General features: G+C 40.6%; 2 protein-coding genes across 3 annotated transcripts in view; one reads left to right on the forward strand and one right to left on the reverse strand.

The window, feature by feature from the left end:
• Nucleotides 1–14,619, reverse strand: part of LOC109918059 (G-protein coupled receptor 54-like) — an 82,103-nt gene extending 67,484 nt beyond the window's left edge. Inside the window, exons 1-4 of the mRNA XM_048602454.1 lie at nucleotides 14,511–14,619; nucleotides 13,179–13,303; nucleotides 7,627–7,762; nucleotides 4,476–4,714 (exon numbers count right to left, since the gene is read on the reverse strand). Coding sequence (XP_048458411.1) covers nucleotides 4,476–4,714; nucleotides 7,627–7,762; nucleotides 13,179–13,208 — 405 coding nt within the window. The 5' untranslated portion in view covers nucleotides 13,209–13,303; nucleotides 14,511–14,619. The remainder of the gene's footprint in view (nucleotides 1–4,475; nucleotides 4,715–7,626; nucleotides 7,763–13,178; nucleotides 13,304–14,510) is intronic.
• usp24 (ubiquitin specific peptidase 24) overlaps nucleotides 1–23,845 on the forward strand; it is a 229,715-nt gene that overhangs the window by 16,908 nt on the left and 188,962 nt on the right. The gene's annotated exons all lie outside the window — the stretch shown is intronic.

Here is a 23,845-nt window from a genome sequence, read left to right on the forward strand (position 1 = left end):
GAGGTCAGGAGGAACTTCTTCACCCAAAGGGTTGTGAATCTGTGGAATTCCCTGCCCAGTGAAGCGGTTGAAGCTACCTCACTGAATGTTTTTAAGGCAAGGCTAGATAAATTTTTGAACAGTAAAGGAATTAAGGGTTATGGTGAGTGGGCGGGTAAGTGGAGCTGAGTCTCAAAGATCAGCCATGATCTTAGTAAATGGCGGGGCAGGCTCGAGGGGCTAGATGGCGTACTCCTGTTCCTAGTTCTTATGTTCTTATGTTCTAAAGAAAGACTGATAAAACAGCATTCACAGCTTATTTGGCCCTGCTCAATACTTGCTCATGCTATTTCTACAACGTTTTGTTATGTAAATATTCCAAGTCCTCTGCCCTCTCTTCAGGAACTTTTTTTTCAATGTTCTTACCAACTCAATTGTTTATCTATTTGAAACTTACCAATTCCAATGTATAAAATGGTAATAGAACATAGAACAGTACAGCCCACGAACAGGCCCTTTGGCCCACTATGTCTGTGCTAACCATAATGCCACTCTAAACTAATCCCATTTACCTGCACATGGTCTATATCCCTCCATTCTCTGTCTGTTCATGTGTCTGTCTAAATGCCTCTTAAACTTTGCTATCATATCTGCTTCCACCATCTCCCCCGGTACCTAAAATCCTCCGTGTAAAAAACTTAACTCACACATCTCCTTTAAACTTTCCTCCTCTCACCTTAAACCTATGCCCCCGAGTTGAACCACAGAAATGATACAGAACAGAAAGGGGCCATTTGGACCATCTGGTCTGTGCTGATCCAAAGACACCCAGCTGCCCTTTCGAATCCCATCTTCCTACTCACAGCCCAAAGCCCTCCAGTTTACAGCATTTAAGGTGCAGATCCAGGTACTTTTTAAAAGACTTTAAGGTCTCTGCCTCCATCACCAACTCATGCAATGAATTCCAGGCAGCCACCACCCTTTACGTAAAAAAGATTTTCGTTATGTTCTCTCTAATCCTTCTGCTGCTCAGCTTGAATCTCTAACATCTGGTTTTTGAAGTCTCTGCCAAGGGAAACAGGTTGCTCCCATCTACCCTTCACAATTTACCCCTCAGACTTCTCTGTTCCAAGGAAAATAACCCCAACCCCTCCAATCTCTTCTTGTAGCTTGGAGGAAAGGGTTTTCAATTTTACTGCTGTCATCATGTTACAGTTGTGCTTAGAGATGGACACAGAGCAGCTCTTTGCAATCAGAAATGTTTATTGAACTATGTGCATACACATACACAATTGGAATAGATTGCTGCATGACCATCTTATAATAAAACCTTCCAGACACTGCCTAACATAATCCTGAAATCACTGCTTGTGATTTTGTCAGCTGTTCTATTGATAACTACTTCCCTTATACAACAATCAGCACTACTGGTGCCATCATTACAACAGACCAAGATGTCCAAGTAGTAAGTGGACCGCTTCGAGAATGGCTCACACTGACTATAGGGTTTGTCTGTGTGCGTGTTTCAGAAGCATGCAGAGTGGGCGGATCAAGTTGTCAAACAACATCTCACACAGATATGGCCATGAACTGTCATTTGGGTCCTCATAGGCATTCAGCTACATGACAGATTCCCAATTAATGCTAATGAAAGGACTGACCATGGTCATCAAGTGTATTTTATTTGGTTTTGCTACTGCAGAAAGAGTCAAAGTATTGCATTCAGTGTTATTATACTTTAATAATTAAATCTGGATGCACTTCAATGCCTATCATATAGGAATAGTGTCTTGGTTTAATTCAATTTGATTCTGCATTTAATATTCCACTTATCACCTTCCTGTTACCTGCTGAATTTTTTTACCTGACTTTGTTACATGATGGTTACATATCTGTGGGATTTATGAATGTTTTAATGTAACTTGCTCATTGGATTGTGAACAGGTTTCTGGAATACATTACCACTGTTGTTATGGCAATTATTATTATTATTAGTTTGGAAAATGTTTTGGATGGTGGAAGTCAAGGGAGTTAGAAGCCCTGTCTGGAGAAAGACTTTATTCAGAAACAAAGGGGGCTATATTTGCATTTCCACTTGTGCTGCTGTGTGACTGTTGATGCGGAATGGGTAGCCAAGATGTGCACAGATGGAAGGAGAAAGACTCTCAATAGAAAGCTTACACAGCAAGGGTATTCCATCTCAGCCAGAACCAATTTCTCAGGCAGCTACATTTCACCAAGGATGCAGAGACTGAAATGTGCTTCCTTCTTTAACTAGATGTGCAGCTGTACTGCAGAGCCAGAACCAGCTGCTGCAAAAATAACTGTGGCCTTAAATTTGTATGGCACCATATTCTTCCCAGCTGGAGGCAGAAGGAGACATGTTCCTTAATGATGCTTGTTTTGTAGACCTTTAATTGAGAGCATTCATCGTCCTCCCTATGTGCACAACTTCCCCCATTGCTATTCAAGCAACCCCAGCTTCTCAAAGCAAATATTGTAGCTAAAATCCTGCAAACCTGGAATCAATAGTCCGTTACAAAACAGTAGGTGCATTTTTTCAAACCTGCCTGAAGACTGCGCCTGGACTAAATGACCCTGGGAAACCATCATGCAGGCTAGGAAATTATTTTAATTAGATCAACACACTTGTTAAAATAGCAAATAAAGGCTGCACCTAGTTGAAAACAGACATACATTCATAAAATAAAATGAACAATATGAGCAAAACTGATCACTTCTATTGAAATTCCTTGCCATTTAACAAACCATTTCATACTTGGCATCAAATTTCAGATTATTGTATCCCGTGATGCTAATTTTAGCCTCAACCTTATAACTATAGCATGTGATTCAAATTTTTCTCAAAGAAAGAAATAATTTGATTAGGTCAAATCTTGGGAATGAATAACTAGTTAATAAAACTTACATTTTGTCTGCTGAGTCATATATTTGGGAATTGTACCATTTTGCTCAAAATCAGAGTAGTAGTCTGTGCTATTTGCAAAGTGTCTGGTTTGGTATGGTTTCCTGATTCAAATATAAAATATATCCTTATGGTACATCTGGTAAACTTTTGGATAAGATGCATTTAATTTCAGAGGACTCAAACCAATGTGAATGGATATGTATGTTATTAAAGAATCCTCCAAGAAAGAAATGTTACTGCTCATTTGTATGAATAACAATTTAACATCATCAAAAGTAACATTTGATTATTTTCTAATGGTTTCTCTGCTACTTCTTTCACTTCTACAATATAATTTATCTTCAATCTAAAACCTAAACAGTAAGGAAATCACTAAAGTAAGTAGACATGGACTTTGATGGATAGAGGATGTACAATTAACTTTAATAGAGAGACAATCAAATGAATATTTCCATCAAGAAAGCCTGACTATGAAACTATCCACTTATTTCATCACTGTAAGCTCAGTCCAGTTACAAAAACTCAGCTCCTTGATTTGTAATCACATTCAAAGTACTGTATAAAACAAAAAAAAACTGAAATTATCAAGGACTTTGGCCACATTGTCCCTAATTTCACTGCTAAGAACCATTGACTGAAACATTAATACTGTTTCTCTCTTCACAGATAGTACCATATTTACAGCATTTTCTGTTTATATTGCCATTAATTTTATTGGTGTAAAGTCATGAAATTCTACAATTCTTTTAACATGAGGCACAAGAAGATTAATTTCTTACTCCTGTACAATGGAGCGATTTAGCCTGGTTCTGACTCTTCCACATGTTAATGTCTGATTACTGTAGGACTTACAAAGCTGAAGCCAGTTTTCATAACTGATTTCATAACTGAAAACTGGTTTCAGACAGGGTGGGGGAGGTTTGTTCAGGGACATGACAGCTTCTGATATTGCACTAAAACAGTACTGAATCGATAAATCTGCAAAAATGTTCACAGCTAGCTTATATCACCCATGAAGCTTTCTGCCCAAGATTTTGCTACAAGTATTTCTACATTTTGTATTGAAGTTTTCAATGCAAGGTCTAGCCATTCTTATTGATATTTGAGTTGCAGGCCATTAGAAAATTCTGATCATTCTGCTGCATTAACCTTGCTAACTTCCCTTTCCTACAGCCTCAGAGAGTACCAAGATCAATTTTGTGAACCACCAATCATTGTTGCAATGACCACTGGCCACTCCATTTTGTAATGTCAGTTTACTGTTGATAAAAGATTTCAGCTTACAAGATCAAATACGAAATTCAATAGTGAGGCTTGAGTTTGGGTAAAATGGTTTTCAGAGTAATGGGAATGAAAGAAATGAGAGCACACCACTGGTTAGAAAGCAAACCTGATGGTTCTTGTCTGTTTAAAAAGAAAACTCAGCCAAAACATAAGCCATCTTTTTTATTACCATATGTTTCCTCTTTACTTTGAAGGCTAAGGTACGCCATCTAGGGATCAAATTGTCAATGAAAATTCCCTTTTAGTGTTTAGTTTGAGAAATGAATTAAAATTTTGCACACACCTGATAGTTGTTGTCTAAGGGCTCAACAACAGATTGTCCAACTCTCTTTAATATCAAGGAATAGCACAAAGAGATGGTGAACAAAGGTAGAAGGTAGCCAGCAAGAAAGTGGTACAGTATGAAGCCTTTCTGATGGGAATCTGATGGAAAGGCCTCAGCACAATATGTTCTCGGTCCATACCAGTAACCTTTTATAATCTTCTGGTACATGATAATTGGCAAAGACAGAATCAAGGAACCTAGAATCAAAAAGCACTGATGTCAATGAGATCATCCATCAGCCTACAAGTAGCAAAGATAGCAATACGAGACTGCCATTAAATCAAGAAGCTTGGTGCTCGAATATGTTAGAACCTCTGGCATGTATTATGCCTTATATTCCTGTCTCTGTTTCTCATTCTTTACAATTCATATTCACTGTTAGACACTATGTTGCAAGTTTTTGTAAGTGCACTCTGGTTGGGACATAGTCATATCTTGCAAGGATATGATGTTTGATATGATCTTCTAGTTTTTAGGAGATACAGCCTACATACCCCTGGTATCACACAGGCATGAAAATTCATACGCCACTTTACACAGATGGAGTTTAATTTGGATATTTGTGAGGTATTGCATTTTAGTAAAACAAATAAGGGCAGGACTTCTACAGTTAATGGTAGGGACCTGGGTAGTGTTGTAGAACAGAGACACCTAGGGGTTCAGGTACATAATTCTTTGAAAATTGCATCACATGTAGACAGGGTGGTTAAGAAGGCATTTAGCATGCTTGCCTTCATTGCTCAGGCCTTTGAGTATAGGAATTAAGACATCATGTTGAGGTTGTACAGGATGTTGGTGAGGCCACTTTTGGAGTACTGTGTACAGTTCTGGTCACACTGCTATAGGGAGTGTATTATTAAATTGGATAGGGTTCAGAAAAGATCTACCAGAATGTTGTTGGGACCGGAGGGTTTGAATCATAAAGATAGGCTGGATGGGCTGGGACTTTATTCACTGAAGTCTCAGAGGTTAAGGGGTGAACTTATAGAGGTTTATAAAATCATGAGGGGTATAGAGAAGGTGAATAACAAGGGTCTTTTCCCTAGAATGGGGGAGTTCAAGACTAAGGGGCATATTTTTAAGATGAGAGGAGAAAGATTCAAAAAGGACATAAGGGGCAACGTTTTTACACAGACAGTGGCTCCTATGTGGAATGAACTGCCAGAGGAAGTGCTAGGTGCAGGTACAGTTGCAACATTTAAAAGACATTTCAGTAAGTACATGAATAGGAAAGGTTTGGAGAGATATGGGCCAAACGCAGGCAAGTGGGACTAGTTTGGTTTGGGAACCTGGTCAGCATGGACTCGTTAGACTGAAGGGTCTGTTTCCATGTTGTATGACTCTTGACTCTATTACTCACTTGTGTGACTCGAAGAACATCTTTGCAGCTTGATGGTAGCATCCTGTTATTGACATCCACCACTTGTGTTGTTACTGCAGGGTAGAAGCGTGAAGCAGCCAACTTCACTTGTCACTCAACTCATGAGTTAGCTCACCCTTCAAAAGTAATCTGGGGAATTTTCAGACCAATGAGTGAACACCTTAGGGCATTCCATGAGCTTGTACAATATACAGTAAGAAATGATCTGATCAGGGTTGCCATTATCCTGCAGGATAGTTTTTGTTATACCATGTCTCAGAATCAGGATCACAGGGTAAATGAGTGACTAGGGCCCTCCTTACAAGGTTGGCATGGTTGCATGTGGAACTGTAGCAATCTGAATATGTATATGGACCAATGGATGTAGATTTCAAGCAAATAGAGAATTCTCAGTTGATACCTCAATTAGAACATCAAGGAATTAATGAATGAACTTGATTTATTGTCACAAAATAGAATCTTATTTGACTGTTCCATTTCAAACATGAATTTGAGCACAGGACGTCACCTGTTACAACATTTGGAAAATACTTACACGTAGCTCTGGATGCAAATATACCAAATTTGAATCTACAGATCAGGGTTATACAGAGGTTGGGAGGTGTGTCATACCAATGAAGACATGGTTCTCATGAAATCCAACAAATATGTTGGTGAGCACTGGACCAAGTGGGGACCCCATCGCAATACCATTGATTTGGGCATACATGACATTGAGGAGGCAATGGCCTCGTGGTATTATTGCTGGACTGTTAATCCAGAGACCCAGATGACATTCTGGGGACCCGGGTTCGAATCCTGCCATGGCAGATGGTGGAATTTGAATTCAATTTTAAAAAATCTGGAATTAAGAATCTAATGATGACCATGAATCCATCGTCGAATGTCGGAAAAACCCATCTGGTTCACTAATGTCCTTTAGGGAAGGAAACTGCCATCCTCACCTGGTCTGGCCTACATGTGACTCCAGACCCACAGCAATGTGGTTGATTCTTAACTGCCCTCTGGGCTATTAGGGATGGGCAATAAATGCTGTCTAGCCAACGACGCCCACACCCCACGAATGAATAAAAAGAAAACTGAACTCAACTGTACGACATGCAGAGTTCATTAGATTTCCGGCTGATCAATGTTTGCTGAATAATCTTGACCATGGGAGAATTAATATTAATATATTAATATAAATGGCTTCCTGCACACGCAATATATAGTTTATCAGACCTTGTGTGTGCTGGGAGCCACATGTATTAATACACAGGGCCCTGCTCTTAGCAAAAAGAAAGAACAAGTACACCAACTATGCCTGTTTCAACTCAATATAATAAGTAAACAGCCATTCAGTGGTTTATTTCTCACAGCAATGCTCTGATCAGGCAGATTGACTCTGACTGGTTTAAAATTTAAACAAAGCCTGGCAGTTAACTGTCAATTATCATAAATTAGTGCATCCCACATGGCAAGGCTGCTAGCAAACAGGGTCTACTGGCTAACCAATCAGCACTCACCTCTGATGTAATATGTGTTGGTTTTCTTCTTGAATTGCTATTCTTGCGAATTGTCCTGATAATTCGCAATGACGAAAAGCTTCGATAAACTGTCTTTTTTCAGCAATATTCAGGTTTTGTACTACCAAATGACTGTTTATCATAGTTCTGTTAATCCTCACATATTCAAACACAATTATCAGCATAGGTGTTTTGATATCCACAGTGTTAAATCAGAATATACCTATCCATATGCATGCGCTGACCACCATGGCGACCTTAGGAGTGCGATGACGCAACGACTTAAGCGCATAAAGTGTTGCATAACAGCGATCAGCACTCATTGCAGTCAAAGTAATGCAGGTTGCCTGGACAGTAACCTGTAAAAAAATAAATATATAAGCATCCTTCATTACATAATAGAGCAGTAAAGGTGATGAGAAAATAATTCAATTGGGTTATTGGTGGCTGCAATAATAATCAGGTGCTGGGAGTCAATGACAAATTGAACATTTCAAGGACCACTAGTAAAAGCCTAAACGGAAACAGGACAGTTTCATTCCTTATCAGTACCCTAATGAAGAATAAAGATAGGGTTCAAGTGTTTGCACATTTAGAATAGAATTGCTTCAGGGAAAGGTTCGTGAAAAATATTCTCAATCAATGATTCAAATGTTTTAAGCATCTCATTAAAAGCTTTCAGGCATAAAATGAGTTGGGATGTCATGTTGAAGGTGTAGAGGACATTGGTTAGGCCACTTTTGGAATATTGCATTCAATTCTGGTCTCCTTGCTATACGAAGGATGTTGTGAAACTAGAAAGGGTTCAGAAAAGATTTACAAGGATGTTGCCAGGGTTGGAGGGTTTGAGCTATCGGGAGAGGCTGAATAGGCCGGGCCTATTTTCCCTGGAGCATCAGCGGCTGAGGAGTTACTTTATAGAAGTTCATAAAGTCATAAGGGGCATGTATAGGGTGAATAGCCAAGGTCTTTTCCCCAGTGTAGAGAAGTCCAAAACTAAAGGGCGTACATTTGAGGCAAGAGAGGAAAGATATAAAAGGGACTGAAGAGTCAACAGTTTCACACAGACGGTGGTGGCTGTTTAGAATGAGTTGTCAGAGGAGATGGTGGAGACTGGTACAATTACAACATTTAAAAGGCATCTGGATGGGTGTATGAATAGGAAGAGTTTAGAGGGAAAAAGGCCAAATGCTGGCGAATGGGACTAGATTAATTTAGGATATCTGGTTGGCATGGACGAGTTGGACCGAAGGGTTTTTTTATTTCTGTGCTGTACAGCTCTATGACCACAAATGAAGGAATTGCAGATATTTATCACCCTAACTGGCATTCTATCCAATGGTAATTGCATTAAGCAAATTATTTGCTACAGATTGTACAAAATGTTTTTTTTTGCTAAGTAACATCCGATTGATTTAGAATTAGAATTAGAATTAGGTTTTATTCTCACATGTACTCAAGTGTAGAAGTACAGGAGTACATTGAAAAGTTTATAAAGTCACCATTCTCCAGTGCCATCTTAGGTACAAAAACCCAAATTTGAAAAACAAAAACAAAAACCATCTAAGATACATAAACCAGAATTACAAAATTGGGTGCATTCAAACAGATATGTTCTAAGGTATTGGAAGGGGCTTACTGTGCTGAAGGGAACTAAGCAAGAACAGTTAAATTCAACGACCTGTTCAAGTAAATAAAAATATTTTTAGTTATTTGGTAGTTTCAGTGGTATCTTATCTTGTTTCCTGAATCTGAACTAATTGTAGTCCTGGCTCTTTTGACTCCATTATGATATCACCTATTGACACTCCTCAGATCCTCTAATGACACTTCAAATCAACGTCAAAAACTAAAGTCACCTTTTTAGATTTCCTTCAGGATTAACAAATCTATGTCCTCTAGTTTTGGACTCTCCCACCCTGGGAAAAAGACCTTCGCTATTCACACTATCCATGTTCCCCACGATTTTATAAATCTCTAAAAGGTCACCCCTCAGTCTCTAGCACTCCAGGGAAAATAGCCCCAGCCTATTCAGCTTCTTCTTATAGCTCATACCCTCCAACCCCGGCAACATCCTTGTAAAGTTTTTCTGTACTCTTTCAAGTTTAACAACACCTTTCCTATAGCAGAGAGACCAGAATTGAATGCAATATATTCGCAACATGACATTCCATCTCCCATACTCTGCACTGACCAATAAAGGCAAGCGTACCAAACACCTTCTTCACCTGCCTATCTGCAACTCCACCCTCAAGGAACTACGAACGTGCACCTCAAGGCAAAACTCCCCAGGACCCTACCATTAGGCGCATAAGTCCTTCTCTAATTTGCCTTACCAAAATGCAACACATCACATTTGTGTAAATTAAACTCCATCTGCCACTCCTTGGCCCATCAATTCATCTGATCAAGGTCCTGTTGGTAATTTGAGATAATCTTCTTCACTGTCCACTACACCACCTATTTTGGTGTCATCTGTGAATTCACTAGCTGTACCTCTTATATTCACATCCAAATTATTTATATAAATAATGAAAAGCAGTGGACCCAGCATTGTTTGACCTATTCTTGAGAAATAAGGTAGGGCAGGTAACTGAGATGGGAGCACTTTGGGGCCAGCGACCACAATTCTATTAGTTTTAAAATTGTGATGGAAAAGGATAGACCGGATCTAAAAGTTCAAGTTCTAAATTGGAGGAAGGCCAATTTTGAAGGTGTTAAACAAGAACTTTCAAAAAGTTGACTAGGGCGGATGTTCACAGGTAAAAGGATGGCTGGAAAATGTGAATTTTTCAAAAATTAGATAACAAGAGACCAGAGACAGTATGTTCCTGTTAGAGTAAAGGGCAAGGCTGGTAGGTGTAGCAAATGCTGGATGACTAGAGAAATTGAGGTTTTGGTCAAGAAAAAGAAGGAAGCATATGTCAGGTATAGACAGCAGGGATCGAGTGAATTCCTGGAAGAGTCTAAAAGCAGTACGTGTCTACTTAAGAGAGAAATCAGGACGGCAAAAAGGAGACATGAGATAGCTTTGACAAATACGGTTAAGGAGAGTCCAAAGGGATTCTACAAATACATTAAGGACAAAAGAGTAACAAGGGAGAGAATAGGGCCCCTTAAAGAACGTCAGCCTCTCTGCTCCTATGATGCTGCTTGGCCTGATGTGTTCATCCAGCCCTGCACCTTGTTGTCTCGGATTCTCCAGCATCTGCAGTTCCTACTATCTCTGATTCAATTTTAACCCCACTGCGAAGCCTCTTTGAAGGATGCCTAGCCTGAAGAAGTTACCCTCCTCCCTCCGGACAAACCTCAAGGGATCTCTCTCCCACTGCAACTCTCTCGTAACCCTCTCCACCTATCCTCTCCTCTATCCATCTTCTATCCGCCTCCCACTCTCTCCCTATTTATTTCAGAACCCCCTTCCCCTCCCCCTTTTCTGATGAAGGGTCTAGGCTCGAAACGTCAGCCTCTCTGCTCCTATGATGCTGCTTGGCCTGCTGTGTTCATCCAGCCCTGCACCTTGTTGTCCCTTAAAGATCAGCAAGGCCGCCTTTGTGTGGGACTGCAGGAGATGGGGGAGATTCTAAATGAGTATTATACAGCAGTGTTTACTGTGAAGAAGAACATGGAAGCTAGAGAACTTGGGGAAATAAATAGCAACATCTTGAAAAATGTCCATATTACAGAGGAGGAGATGCTGAATGTCCTAAAATGCATAAAGGTGGATAAACCCCCAGGATCTGATCAGGTGTAACCTAGAACTCAGTGGGAAGTTATGGAAGTGATTGCTGTGCCCCTTGCTAAGATATTTGTATGATCAATAGCCACAGGAAAGGTGCCTGAAGACTGGAGGTTGGCTAACGTGGTGCCACTATTTAAGAAAGGTGGTAAGGAAAAGCCAGGAAACTATAGACTGGGGAGCCTAACATCAGTGATGGGCGAGTTCATAGATCATAGAATTTCTACAGTGTCAAAACAGGCCCTTCGGCCCAACAAGTCCACACCGATTCATCACCCTACAAGCCACCTAATCTCCACATCCCTGAACACTACGGGCAACTTAGCATGGCCAATCCACATAGCCTGCACATCTTTGGACTGTGGGAGGAAACAGAAGCACCCAGAGGAAACCCACGCAGATACGGGGAGAATGTGCAAAGTGCACACCCAAGGGTGGAATTGAACATGGGTGCCTGGCACTGTGAGGCAGCAGTGCTAACCACTGACCCACTGTGCCGCCTGTTGGAGGGAATCCTGAGGGACAGAATTTACATATATTTAGAAGAGCAAGTACTGGTTAGGAATAGTCAACATAGCTTTGTGCATGGGAAATTGTGTCTCACTAACTTGATTAAGTTTTTTGAAGAAGTAATGAAGAGGACTGATGAGGGCAGAGCAGTGGACATGATCTATATGGATTTCAATAAGGTGTTTGACAAGGTTCCTCATGGTGAACTGGCTCGCAAGGTTAGATTACATAGAACACAGGGAGAACTAGCCATTTGGATACAAAACTTGAAGGTAGAGACAGTGGGTGGTGGTGGAGGGCTGCTTTTCAGACTGGAGGCCTGTGACCAGCAGTGTAGCACAAGGATTGGTGCTGGGTCCACTACTTTTCATCATTTATATAAAAGATTTGGATGCGAACATTGGAGGAATGGTTAGTAAGTTTGCAGGTAACACCAAAATTGGAGGTGTAGTGGCCAGCGAAGAAGGTCACCTCAGAGTATAATGGATCTTGATCAGATGGGCCAATGGGCTGAGGAGTGGCAGATGGAGTTTAATTTAGGTAAATGTGAGGTGCTGCATTTTGGAAAGGCAAATCAGGGCAGGACTTGGACACTCAATGGTAAGGTTATGGGGAGTTTTGCTGAACAAAGAGGCCTTAGAATGCAGGTTCATAGTTCCTTGAAAGTGGAGTCCCAAGTAGTCAGGATAGTGAAGAAGACATGAGAGGCAACATTTTTCATGCAGAAGGTGGTGCATGTATGGAATGAGCTGCCAGAAGAAATGGTGGAGGCTGGTACGATTGCAACATTTAAAAGGTATTTGGATGGGTATATGAAGGGTTTGGAAGGGTATGAGCCAAAAGTTAGCAAATGAGACTAGGTCAGATTGGGATGTCTGGTTGGTGCGGATGAGTTGGACCAAAGGGTCTGTTTCCATGCTGTAAGACTCTATAACATATACCGTTTATATCCTCACCCATTATGGCCTCATGCACATCCCCATTTTAATTGCATCACCATCAGCAGCTAAATATCCAGCTGCTGGGGCTCTAAGTTCTGGATTTCCTTCCTTAATCGCACCTCCTCTTGATGCCTTCTTTCCCCTTTAAGATGTTCCATCAAACATATCTCTGTGACCAAACATTTGGTCAGCTGTCTTAGAATGTGTCTCAGTGTCATGTTTTGTTCAATAATACCCTACTGAAACACCTTGGAACGTTATAACATCTCAAAGAATGCAAGTTATTTTTACATTTGTTTACTTTCATTGAGTTAGTAAATTGGTTAAAATAATATACAAAACTTTCATAAATACATTAACCAGAGCATGGATTACAGCAATTTAAAATACCTTAAATCATGTTAAAGACTCAAGAATGCTAATTCTAACCACATTTTCTTGCTTCATTAACTCACTTTGTTCTGATTTACTGATGTCTTTGACAGTGCAGCTCTAAATGTCAGTAATATTGTGACATTCATCTTTGCTTTATAGACCAACATTTCTTTAATTTCCTAACCGCTCAGCATGTGTATGTTCACTTACCTGTTGTAAGTAGTTGACAAACTTGCACATGAAGTCTCCAAAGATCCAGCCAGGTAGAGGGTATAGAGTGGCAGTAAATGGAACACAGCACACGAGGAATATTATGTCTGTAGCAGCCAGGTTAGCTTTCAATGAAATGGAAGATATCTTTAGGATTCAAAGGTTTTTGTCAGTCCATAAGACTTTCCACTGCCTATTTGGGAAACACTTCCACAAAAATATTTTCAAGGATCATCAACGAAGATCAACGCTTTCCAAATCTGTTTGCTGTCACATAATACGTTTACAGGTGCAAGAATGCGCCATTTTACTTCTGATAAATCATATCTTTAATTTTTCATTATTGATGTAAGGCTAACAAGTCTGTACTTATCCACTGTGGTCCTCTCAGTTTTTATAACTTTGGGAATGGCTGTATTACAACTTTCCCACTGTTCATTGTTCCCACCTAACTACAACATAACTCCCGGTCATTCAGAAATGTCCTTCATTGTCTATCTAATTAATTTGAATTTTAGCTGTTCTGCATTGCAGTATATATTGCCTTTTGGCCTCTTTTACCTATTAGAACCTAGGCTTTGTTAATGGTGGTGATAAATGAACAAAAAAAGTGTTTTGTAGTAAACAGCACAGAGGCTGAAAGTAGTCTAAATCTATACCAAAAATTTGTTTGGTTCTGCAATAATTTAGACATTTCGGATGCACAAAGCTTTGGAAATTTAATTTACAGCTCCTTGTATTTTGTAGTTCAGACATACGTTTTATTTGTGAAAATAAAATGAAATACTCCAAAAAATCTGTTTCCAACACTAATGGATTAAGGCATGCTTGATAAATATTATGGCCGTGATGTGGATCAAGCATGAACCCCAGACAAACACTTCCCCAAACTCACTCAGTTTAATTCACCTAGCACAAAATAACTGGTCTCCGAAGGCTTCCTGATTGGAAGTTAATACAAATGGTTTGATCAAAATCATAACCAAATAGAAGAGCTCATATTTCAACTGTTAAGCTGCCTATTCTCTCCATAGCTGCAGAATATTTTCAGAATGTTTTGCTTTTATTCAGGTTTTAGACATCTCCATTTTACTTTTCCTTTTTGTCTGTTAATGTGATGTTTTCTTGACTACCACTAGAGAGCAGCAATGAATTAGTAAGGCAGAGAGTGCTGTACGTTTTATAAGCAATGGCCTGGCAGAGAAACATGCCAGGCATTTAGGAAATATTTTTTTAACTTGAGTTATTCTGAATGAAATATACCATATATACTGGTGGACATGAAGGTGAAGAAATAGAGAGAAAAGTGAAAGATGCGTGTTTTGTACTTACCTGGAACATAAACTTTTCAAATGCAACAAATTGCATCTATACCATCCACAGTCTCATTGATTTGTATGATAAATGGCAAACTGCTGATTCTCGAAAATAGTCTTTGCTCTGACAATTGAAGAAATGTATGTGATGAAATCCTCTTCAGCAATCTATGAATATTGTAACATTCAGGGAAGTGGCAACTCCACTGGGTTGATACAGTTGTTTCAAAACATTATACATTATTTACATTCAAGTGTGGGGCTTGATGAGAGGTTTTCAATAGGTCATTCAGCACAGTTCAAGAGTTACTCAACAGTTAATTTTAGGCAGTTAAAGCAGTTGAGGCTACACCATTGAATTTTTTAAGGCAAAGATAGCTAGATTTTCGTACAGGAAAGGAATTAAGGAGAGGGTGGGTAAGTAGTGTTGAGTCCACGAACAGATCGGCTATGGTCTCATTGAATGACGGATCAGACTCGACGGGCCAGATAGCCTACTCCTACTCCTATTTCTTATGTTCTTACGGACGAAGGCAGTTAAAGAAGTTGGTTTTTACTTTATGGCGCTAATCAGTCAGCTAATTTGCAGGATGGAAAAGAAGTTTCATCTTGAAAGGTGCTGCCAGAGCACCTTTTTGTGAGCCCTCAGAAGAAGCTGTGTGCCATTCAGAGTTCACTGCAGCTGACAGCAAGGATGAAGGAAGCCCTTAAGCAGTATTAGTTTTGTGCTGCTGAGCAAAGTGAGAAAAATGCAGGGGCAGTACCAGCTTGGTTAAGCTAGCTGTCCATGAAAAGCAGAAGTTGTGCCTGTGAATACATGCTGTAGTGCAGTTTCCAGAATCCTGCAGAATGCAGTCATGATTTGGACAGTAAACTACCGGACATGAACAGTCACTGAGACAGGCCATGTTAGAATTGCTTTCTAGTGAGCTCTGAAAATAAATTGTCAACATAGGAATTAGAACGTCTTGTAAATTTTTAACAAGATTTGGTGAGCAAGAGTGCCACTAAATCTGGAGGCTTGTTGAGAAATCTGTGAAGTCTGCTGGTCTATTACCTATACTTACATCAGGTTCAGTCTAATTGGATGTTAGGATACAAATTGTAGATTGTGTAATTGTTCTAATATGGTATAATACAATGAAGTTTATTGTTAATTGTTCATTGTCATGGAATCTTATAGTTTTATTCTCTTAGTAAGTCCCTGGAATCTCACACTTTGTCAGCTTTTTAAAAAAGTTACTTATCCCTAGCCAGATTATAATATAAATTTCGTAGTCTGGTCAAGGATCATAACATGTGTTTGTTACCATTCACTGCAATAGGTCTGAAACTACTGATGTCAGTGAAATTGCATTCTATTGCACTGATAAATCTAGCTTCATTTACAGAAATGTTTGAAAAGTTAAAGGTAAATTGTTGCACTTAACACAGTGGCACAATACATTAAAGAACCAGCAGATTGCACCTAAACAATCAAAACCACAACCCCATTTAATTTCTGGATGACACCAAATTAACAGGTGAGCAACACTAAATAAAATTGCTAATAACACTACATCATGGAGCACAGTAAATACTGAAGAAGACAGCAGGAAAATACTAAAAGAGGGTTAATAGACTTATAGAACAGGTTGAATTGATAAATTAAGTTCAATATGGATAAGTATAAGATTTACTTTTTAGTAGGAAGAATAAAGAGCTCAAGTGCTGCTCTGATTATTAAGAGTCTAAGCAGGGTAAATGAGCTAAGGTACCTATGGGAATAAAACAAAGAACTGAGGATGCAGGAAATCTGAAACAGAAGTAGAAATTACTGCAGAAACTCAGCAGGTCTGGCAGTATCTGTGGAGAGAAAACAAAGTTAATGTTTTGAGTCCAGTGATTCTCCTTCAGAACAATCCTTTTTCTACTATTGACCAAAAACTCAGCTGGATTCACCACATAAACACGGTGGCTACAAAAGCAGGTCATAGGCTGGTTATACTGCAGTGAGTATCTCACCACCTAACTCCCCAAAGTCTGTCCACCATCTATAAGGCACAAGTCAGGAATGTGATGGAATTCTCTCCACTTGCTTGGAAGAATGCAGATCCAACAACAGTCAAGAAGCTTGACACCATCCAGGACAAAACAACTCGCTTGATTGGCACTACGTCCACAAGCATTCACTCCCTCCACCACCAACACTCAGTAGCAGCAGTGTGTACTGTCTACAAGATGCACCATAGAAATTCACCAAATATCCTCAGACTGCACCTTCCAAACCACGACCACTTTCATCTCAACAGACAAGGACAGCAGATCCACCGGAACGCCACAATCTTCAAGTCCTCCTCCAAGCTATTCACCATCCTCATTTGGAAATATATCACCATTCCTGCACTGTCACTGGGTCAAAATCTTGGAATTCCTTTCCTTAGGGCATTGTGGGTCAACCTACAGCATGTGGACTGCAGCAGTTCAAGAAGGCAGCTCACCACCACCATCACAAGGGCAACCAGGGACAGGCAATAAATGCTGGCCAACCAGCAACACCTATGTCCCACGAGTGAATAAAGAAAAGCCATGAAAACACTTGCAAAAATTGCAGACTCAGTACAGGGGTACTGTATCCAATACTATGTATCATATTTTTGGAAGAAGATGAAGGCTTTGAGTACTCTACAGAAGAAATTTATTAGGATGGTTCTAAGGATAAGGGATGACAGTTACATGGAGAGAATGGGAAAGGATGGTTCTCAGAATAGATATGCTAAAGACAAGTTTTGGCAAAGGTGTTTAAATATAATCATAGAATAACAGAATCCCTACAGTGTAGAAACAGGCCATTCAGCCCATTGAGTCCACACCAACCTTCCGAAGAGACCCACCCTGCTACCCTAACTCTGTAACCCCACATATCCCATGGTTAATCCAGCTAGCCAGAACATCTCAGGACATAATGGGCAATTTTGCATTGCCAATGCACCTAACCTGCATGGATGGGTGAATGTTTTAGAGAAAGTAAATAAAGCAAAACCATTCTCAATGATTGAAGAGTTTGTGACTAGTGACATAGATTTAAAATGATTCGCAAATGAGCCTAGCGTGAAGAGAATTCTCTAAAGCAATGAGCAGTTAAGATTTGGAATGGTGATACAAATTCAATGCAACTCTCAAAAGGAATTAGACAAACACTAGAAAAAAAAACTGCAGGGAAATGGGGAAAAGATGGGGGAATGGGATGAACTGAATTACTTTTTGAAAGAGCCAACAGCTAACTTGATGAATCTGGCACACTTCTTCTGTGCTACTACTTTTGTGATGCCACAATATAGAGCCAAGGTTCATTTCTACAGGGACAGAATTGAATAGCAGAAAGCTATATTAGACTTATATATGTGCTGGACTCCCCCATCAACATCAGCGCAAGAGACAAGGCTGAAGTATTCGCAGCAATCTTCAAACACAACTGCTGAGTGGATGACACGTCCTGAGGTCCCAAGCATCACAGATGCCAGTTCTCAACCAATTTGATTCACTCCATTTGATATCGAGTAACAACTGAAAGCACTGGATACTGCAAAGGTATGGACCATGACAACATTTTGGCAATAGAACTGAAGACTTGTGCGGCAGAAATAGTTGCACCTTTGCCAATCTGTTCCAATGCACCCGTAATAATTTCTCTTACCCTGCAATATGGAAAATTGCTTAGTATGTCCTGGATGCAAAATGCAGGATAAATCCAAAGCAGCCAATTACCACCCTATTAATTTATTCTCATACATCAGCAAAATGATGGAAGGTCTCAGCAACAGTGCAATCAAACAGCACTTGCAAAGAAATAACGTACTCATTATGCTCAATTTAGGTTCTGTCAGGGCCACTCAGCTCTTGACCACATTAGAGTCTTGATCCAAACATGGACAAAAGAGCTGAATTCCAGAGGTGAGGTGAGATTGACTGCCCTTGACATCGAGTATGGCATCAAGCAATTCGAATCAATGAGAGTAAGGATTAACTCTATGCTGATTGGAGTTATAGCTGACATAAAGGAAGATGGTCATGGTTGTTGAAGGCCAATTATCTCCAGCCAATGACATATCTACAGGAGTGCCTCTGGATAATGTCCTACACCCAATCAACTGTTTCACCAATAATCTTCCAGACAACATGAAATTAGAAGTGGAGATGTTTGCTATTTATACACAATTTTAGCACCGTTTGCCAACGCTCAAATACTGAAGCAGTCTCTGTTCATACGCAGTAAGAGCTGGACAGAATTCAGGTTTGGGCTTATAAACAGTAAGTACCACTCATGCCACACAAGTGCCAGTCAATGACTGTGCAATAAAGGTGAATCTAACCATCACCCCTTGATGTTCAATGGTACTATCCTCTTTGAATTATCTACTATCATTTTCAAAGGATTACTATTGACCAAAAACTGAACTTGAACTTGAAATACTATAGCTACACATGCAGGTCAGAGGTTAAGAATTCCGAGGCAGGTAACTCGCCTCCTGTTTTCCCAAGGCACAAGTTACAAATGTGACTGAATGAGTGCAGTTCCAACAACATTGAAGAAGTTTGACACCATCCAGGAAAAAGCAGTCCACTTGATTGGCACCATATCAACCATCTTCAACATTCAGTTACTCCACCACTGACGCACAGTAGCAGCAGTGTGTACCACTTACAAAATGTACTTAAGTAACTCACGAAGGCTCTTCAGACAGCACTTTCCAAATACAGGGCAGCAGATGCATGGGAAGAACACCATTCTCCTTTTATCATACACATAAAAATTCTGTCTTGGAAATATATCACCTTCCCTGCACTGTTGCTGGGTCAAGATCCTGGAACTCCCTCCCTAATAACACTACGGCTGTATTGACACCCCAGGGTGTCATTGGTTCAAAAAGACAGCTCACCATCATCTTCTCCAGAGCATTTAGGGAAGGCAATAAATGCTGGCCCAGCTAGTGACATCCACATCCCATCAATGAATTAAAATAATCAAATTTTGGTTCATCCAGCATTGTACATATTTCTTGTCTCCGTATTTCAGAAAGGATAGGAGGCATTGAAGAAAGCATCAAAGAGCTACTCAAAGATGATACCAGAAATGAGAGGATATGCTTACCAGGGAAGGATGAACAAGCTGGTAAAATGCCAAGGAGTGACCTAATGGAGGTCTTTAAAACTATGGAAATGTAGGCAAGGAAAAGATGCTTCCATTTGCAAAAGAATCCTCAAACTAGTAGCTATAAATATCAGAGAGTTACCTTGAACCTTGAGAGATACATCTTTACACAAAGAGCGCTCGCAATATGAAACTTGTTTACATAAAGAGTAGCTGAGATGACTGGCATAGATGCATATAAAATACATGCCAGAGAGACAAGTAGGGATCACTATCTCAGTTCAGTTGTCAGTTTATTGTCAGTTTAAAGCCTAGAATGCAACAGTTAATTGTGCTTGTTACTTTTCTTCCACTTCAAATGCAAGGTTTTTGAGACATTTTGTCTTTTTAGTTCTGTTCAGTGCTGCTATTATAAGAAGCACATTTGAAGAATTCAGTTTCTTAATCAAGACTCCTTTGCATGGTCTGGTGGGCGTAATAGATTCCATTTCACTTTTTCAAAACAGAATAGGGAGTCATCCCAGTGTCCTGGAGAATGTTAAATAAAAACTGAAAGAACTTTGGGTGCTGTAAATCAGAAACTACACTGTAAATTGCTGGAAAAGCTCAGCAGGTCCAGCAGCATCTGTGAAGAGAAATCAGAGCTAACATTTCAGGTCCAGTGACCCTTCTTCAGAACTAATGGTAATTAGGAAAATGGTGGTTTATATGTTGAAGATGGGGTGGGAGATGGGGTAAGGAGTAAACGGTAGGTGGGATAGAGCCCAAAGAGAGAAAAGAGTCGTTAGAAAAAGAAGTGTAAAATGATCTGGCCAGGAGGGTGAATAATTGTTAGTAGGGACTGTTATTGGCTAACAATGGGCTGTGTGTAATAACAGGCTATGTTTATAACAGGCCCGGGTTTGTGGGGGTTAGGATAAGGACATGGGAGAGCTCAAGCCCTAAAGTTGTTGAACTTGATATTGAGTCCAGAAGGCTGTAGGGTCCCCAAGTGGATAATGAGGTGCTGTTATTCCAGCTTGCGCTGAGCTTCGCTGGAGTACTGCAGCAAGACCGAGAAAGAAATGCTGACCAGGAAACAGGGTCCTACCTTTTGCATATAAACCCACATTTTCCTAGTTACCATCAGTTCTGAGGAAAGATCACTGAACACAAAACGTTAACTCTGATTTCTCTCCACAGGTGCTGCCAGACCTGCTGAGCTTTTCCAGCAATTTATGCTTTTGTTCCTGGAGAATATTTATCCCTCATTGACATCAACAAACTAAATTACTTTGTCATATTGCTGTTTCTGGGAACTCACAGTGTGCCAAGTGTTTCCAACATTACAACAGCAATTACGCTTCATTCATAAAATGTATTTTGGGATGTTCAGCAGCTCTGAAAGGTGTTACTTTGAATTCAAGTTTTTGTTTTGTATACCTGAGTTAATTTCAAACAGTGAAACACAAAAATAAGTTGTTTCAGGACAGGTGTTTGGAGATTTACAGTGTTATATGATGGTTTATTGTGCAACAGTGATTGAACAGAGTGTTGAATTACATCTACTGAATACTGCACAATGGCTTTGTCAGCAAATTACATCTACTGAACACTGCACAATGGCTTTGTCAGTGGTTTCAACCATGGCTGCAAAAGAAGGTGCAGAACACTTGCCCCACAAGTGGGTTGGTTGTTAATCCATATCTGTTACTATTACAATTGCATCTGTAAGTCGGTAGACTTTCCTTTGTAGCTGCTGCAATTATTGTGTCATTTGAATATCTCTGATTATTTATATTCTTTCTAACTATTGAAATTCCTGGCAACTCGCAGGGCCAAAATCTTGGAAATCCCTCTTGTGTTGTTAGTTTACCTATGCCAAACAGATTGCAGCATTCAAGTAGACAGCTCACCACCAATCTTTCAATGCAATTAGGGATGGGAAAGAAATGCTGGCCCAGCCAGCGTTGTTCACTTGCCATGAATGAATAAAAGAAGGATGTGCTGCTGGGTTTGGTTGAAGAATGGAAGGAGGCTGGTGTGAAGACCTCTTGAACTGTTTCTGTTTAACTCTTTTCTTTAAAATAAAACCTGTGCAAGCTTCATTGCCCACATCACTATATAAATATTTCAGATTGGAGTCCAAAAGTTTATATAAATAACACCTGTAGTGCGGTAAATCAGATAAAAAGGCAACTCAAAACAGCATTCATAGCGTTCTAGCCCAACTGTGTGTTAGAGTGGAAAATTGCATGCAGTTTTAGTCTCCCTCTCTGAGTAAGACTATTCCAGCTATAGAGGGAGGGCTGCGAAGGTTCACCAGACTGATTCCTAAGATGGCAGGGCTGACATATGAGGAGAGAATGAATCAAGTAGGATTACATTCACTGGAATTTGGAGAATGGGGTGGTGGGGGGGCGGCAGAATCTCATAGAAATCTGTAACATTCTAACAAGACTAGGCAGAGTAGACACAGAAAGGACATTCCTGATGACCTGGAAATCCAAGATTCCAGGTGGGAGAGGATCAAATTGCTTTGGAATCCCAGGGAAGGAGGGGAAAGGAACAAAGGTTTCTCACTATAAGCAAACCAACGGAGACAACAGTATATTTCGGTAACACAATGTGATCCTGAGATCAGACCTGAGATATTCATGGATTCCAGGTGGCTATTTACTACCGAGGCAAGGGGAATTTACTTCACCCAGACAGTGGTGAGCCTGTGGAATTCTCTGCCAAAGAAAGCACTTGAGGCCAAAACAGTGAATGCTTTCAAGAAGGCAATAGATATAGTTCTTAGGGCAGAGGTGCCAAAGGTTATGGGTACAAAGTGGGAACACGGTACTGAATTGGATGATCAGCCATGATCATATTGAATGGCAGAGCAGGCTCGAAGGACCAATTAGCCGACTTCTGCACCTAGCTTCTATCCTTCTATGTCAAACAGAGGATGTTAGATCAGCCACCCATTCTACCCACAGTAAGGTATTTAATTTCGTTGACCCTAATGGAACTCCATATCAAGCCCTGTATACAACAGGAGGTTGATCCAATATCAGCCTTTCCACAACATGCCAAGAGAAACTGCAGACAGAACTTTCCTGGCAGTTTTCATGTCTGCACGTGTTTATATACACATAAAAACAATAACTTCTACAGAGATAGTAGGAACTGCCAATGCTGGGGAATCTGAGATAACAAGGTGTAGAGCTGGATGAACACAGCAGGCCAAGCAGCATCAGAGGAGCAGGAAAGCTGACGTTTCGGGTCTAGACCCTTCTTCAGAAATGGGGAAGGAGAAGGGGAAGGGGAAGGGGATTCTGAAATAAATAGGGAGAGAGAGGGAGGTGAATAGAAGATGGATAAAGGAGAAGATAGGTGGAGAGGAGACAGACAGGTCAAAGAGGCGGGGTTGGAGCCAGTAAAGGTGAGTTTAGGTGGGGAGTTAGGGAGGGGATAGGTCAGTCCAGGCAGAACGGACAGGTCAAGGAGGCGGGATGAGGTTGGTAGCTAAGAGATGGGGATGGGGCTTGAGGTGGGAGGGGTGGAGAGATGAGAGGAAGGACAGGTTAGGGAGGCGGGGACAAGCTGGGCTGGTTTTGGGTTGCGGTCGGGGGAGGGGAGATTTTGAAGCTTGTGAAGTCCACATTGATACCATTGGGCTGCAGGGTTCCCAAGCGGAATATGAGGTGCTGTTCCTGCAACCTTCGGGTGGCATCATTGTGGCACTGCAGGAGGCCCATGATGGACAAGTCGTCCGAGGAGTGGGAGGGGGAGTTGAAATGGTTCACGACTGGGAGGTGCAGATGTTTGTCGCGAACCGAGCGTAGGTGTTCCACAAAGCGATCCCCAAGTCTCCGCTTGGTTTCCCCGATGTAGAGGAGGCCAAAAGGTTATGGGTGCAAAGTGGGAACAGGGTACTGAATTGCATGATTAGCCATGATCATATTGAATGGCAGAGCAGGCTCGAAGGACCGATTAGCCGACTTCTGCACCTAGCTTCTATCTTTCTATGTCAAACAGGGGATGTTAGATCAGCCACCCATTCTACCCAGAGTAAGGTATTTAATTTCATTGACCCTAATGGAACTCCATATCAAGCCCTGTATACAACAGGAGGTTGATCCAATATCAGCCTCTAGATATCAATATCAAGCCTCCAGCACATCTGCTAATGTGGTATACTGTATCCGTTGTTCCCGATGTGGCCTCCTCTACATCAGGGAAACCAAGCGGAG

The sequence above is a fragment of the Rhincodon typus genome, chromosome 10 (assembly GCF_021869965.1).
Source record: "Rhincodon typus isolate 14 chromosome 10, sRhiTyp1.1, whole genome shotgun sequence".
NCBI lineage: Eukaryota > Metazoa > Chordata > Chondrichthyes > Orectolobiformes > Rhincodontidae > Rhincodon > Rhincodon typus.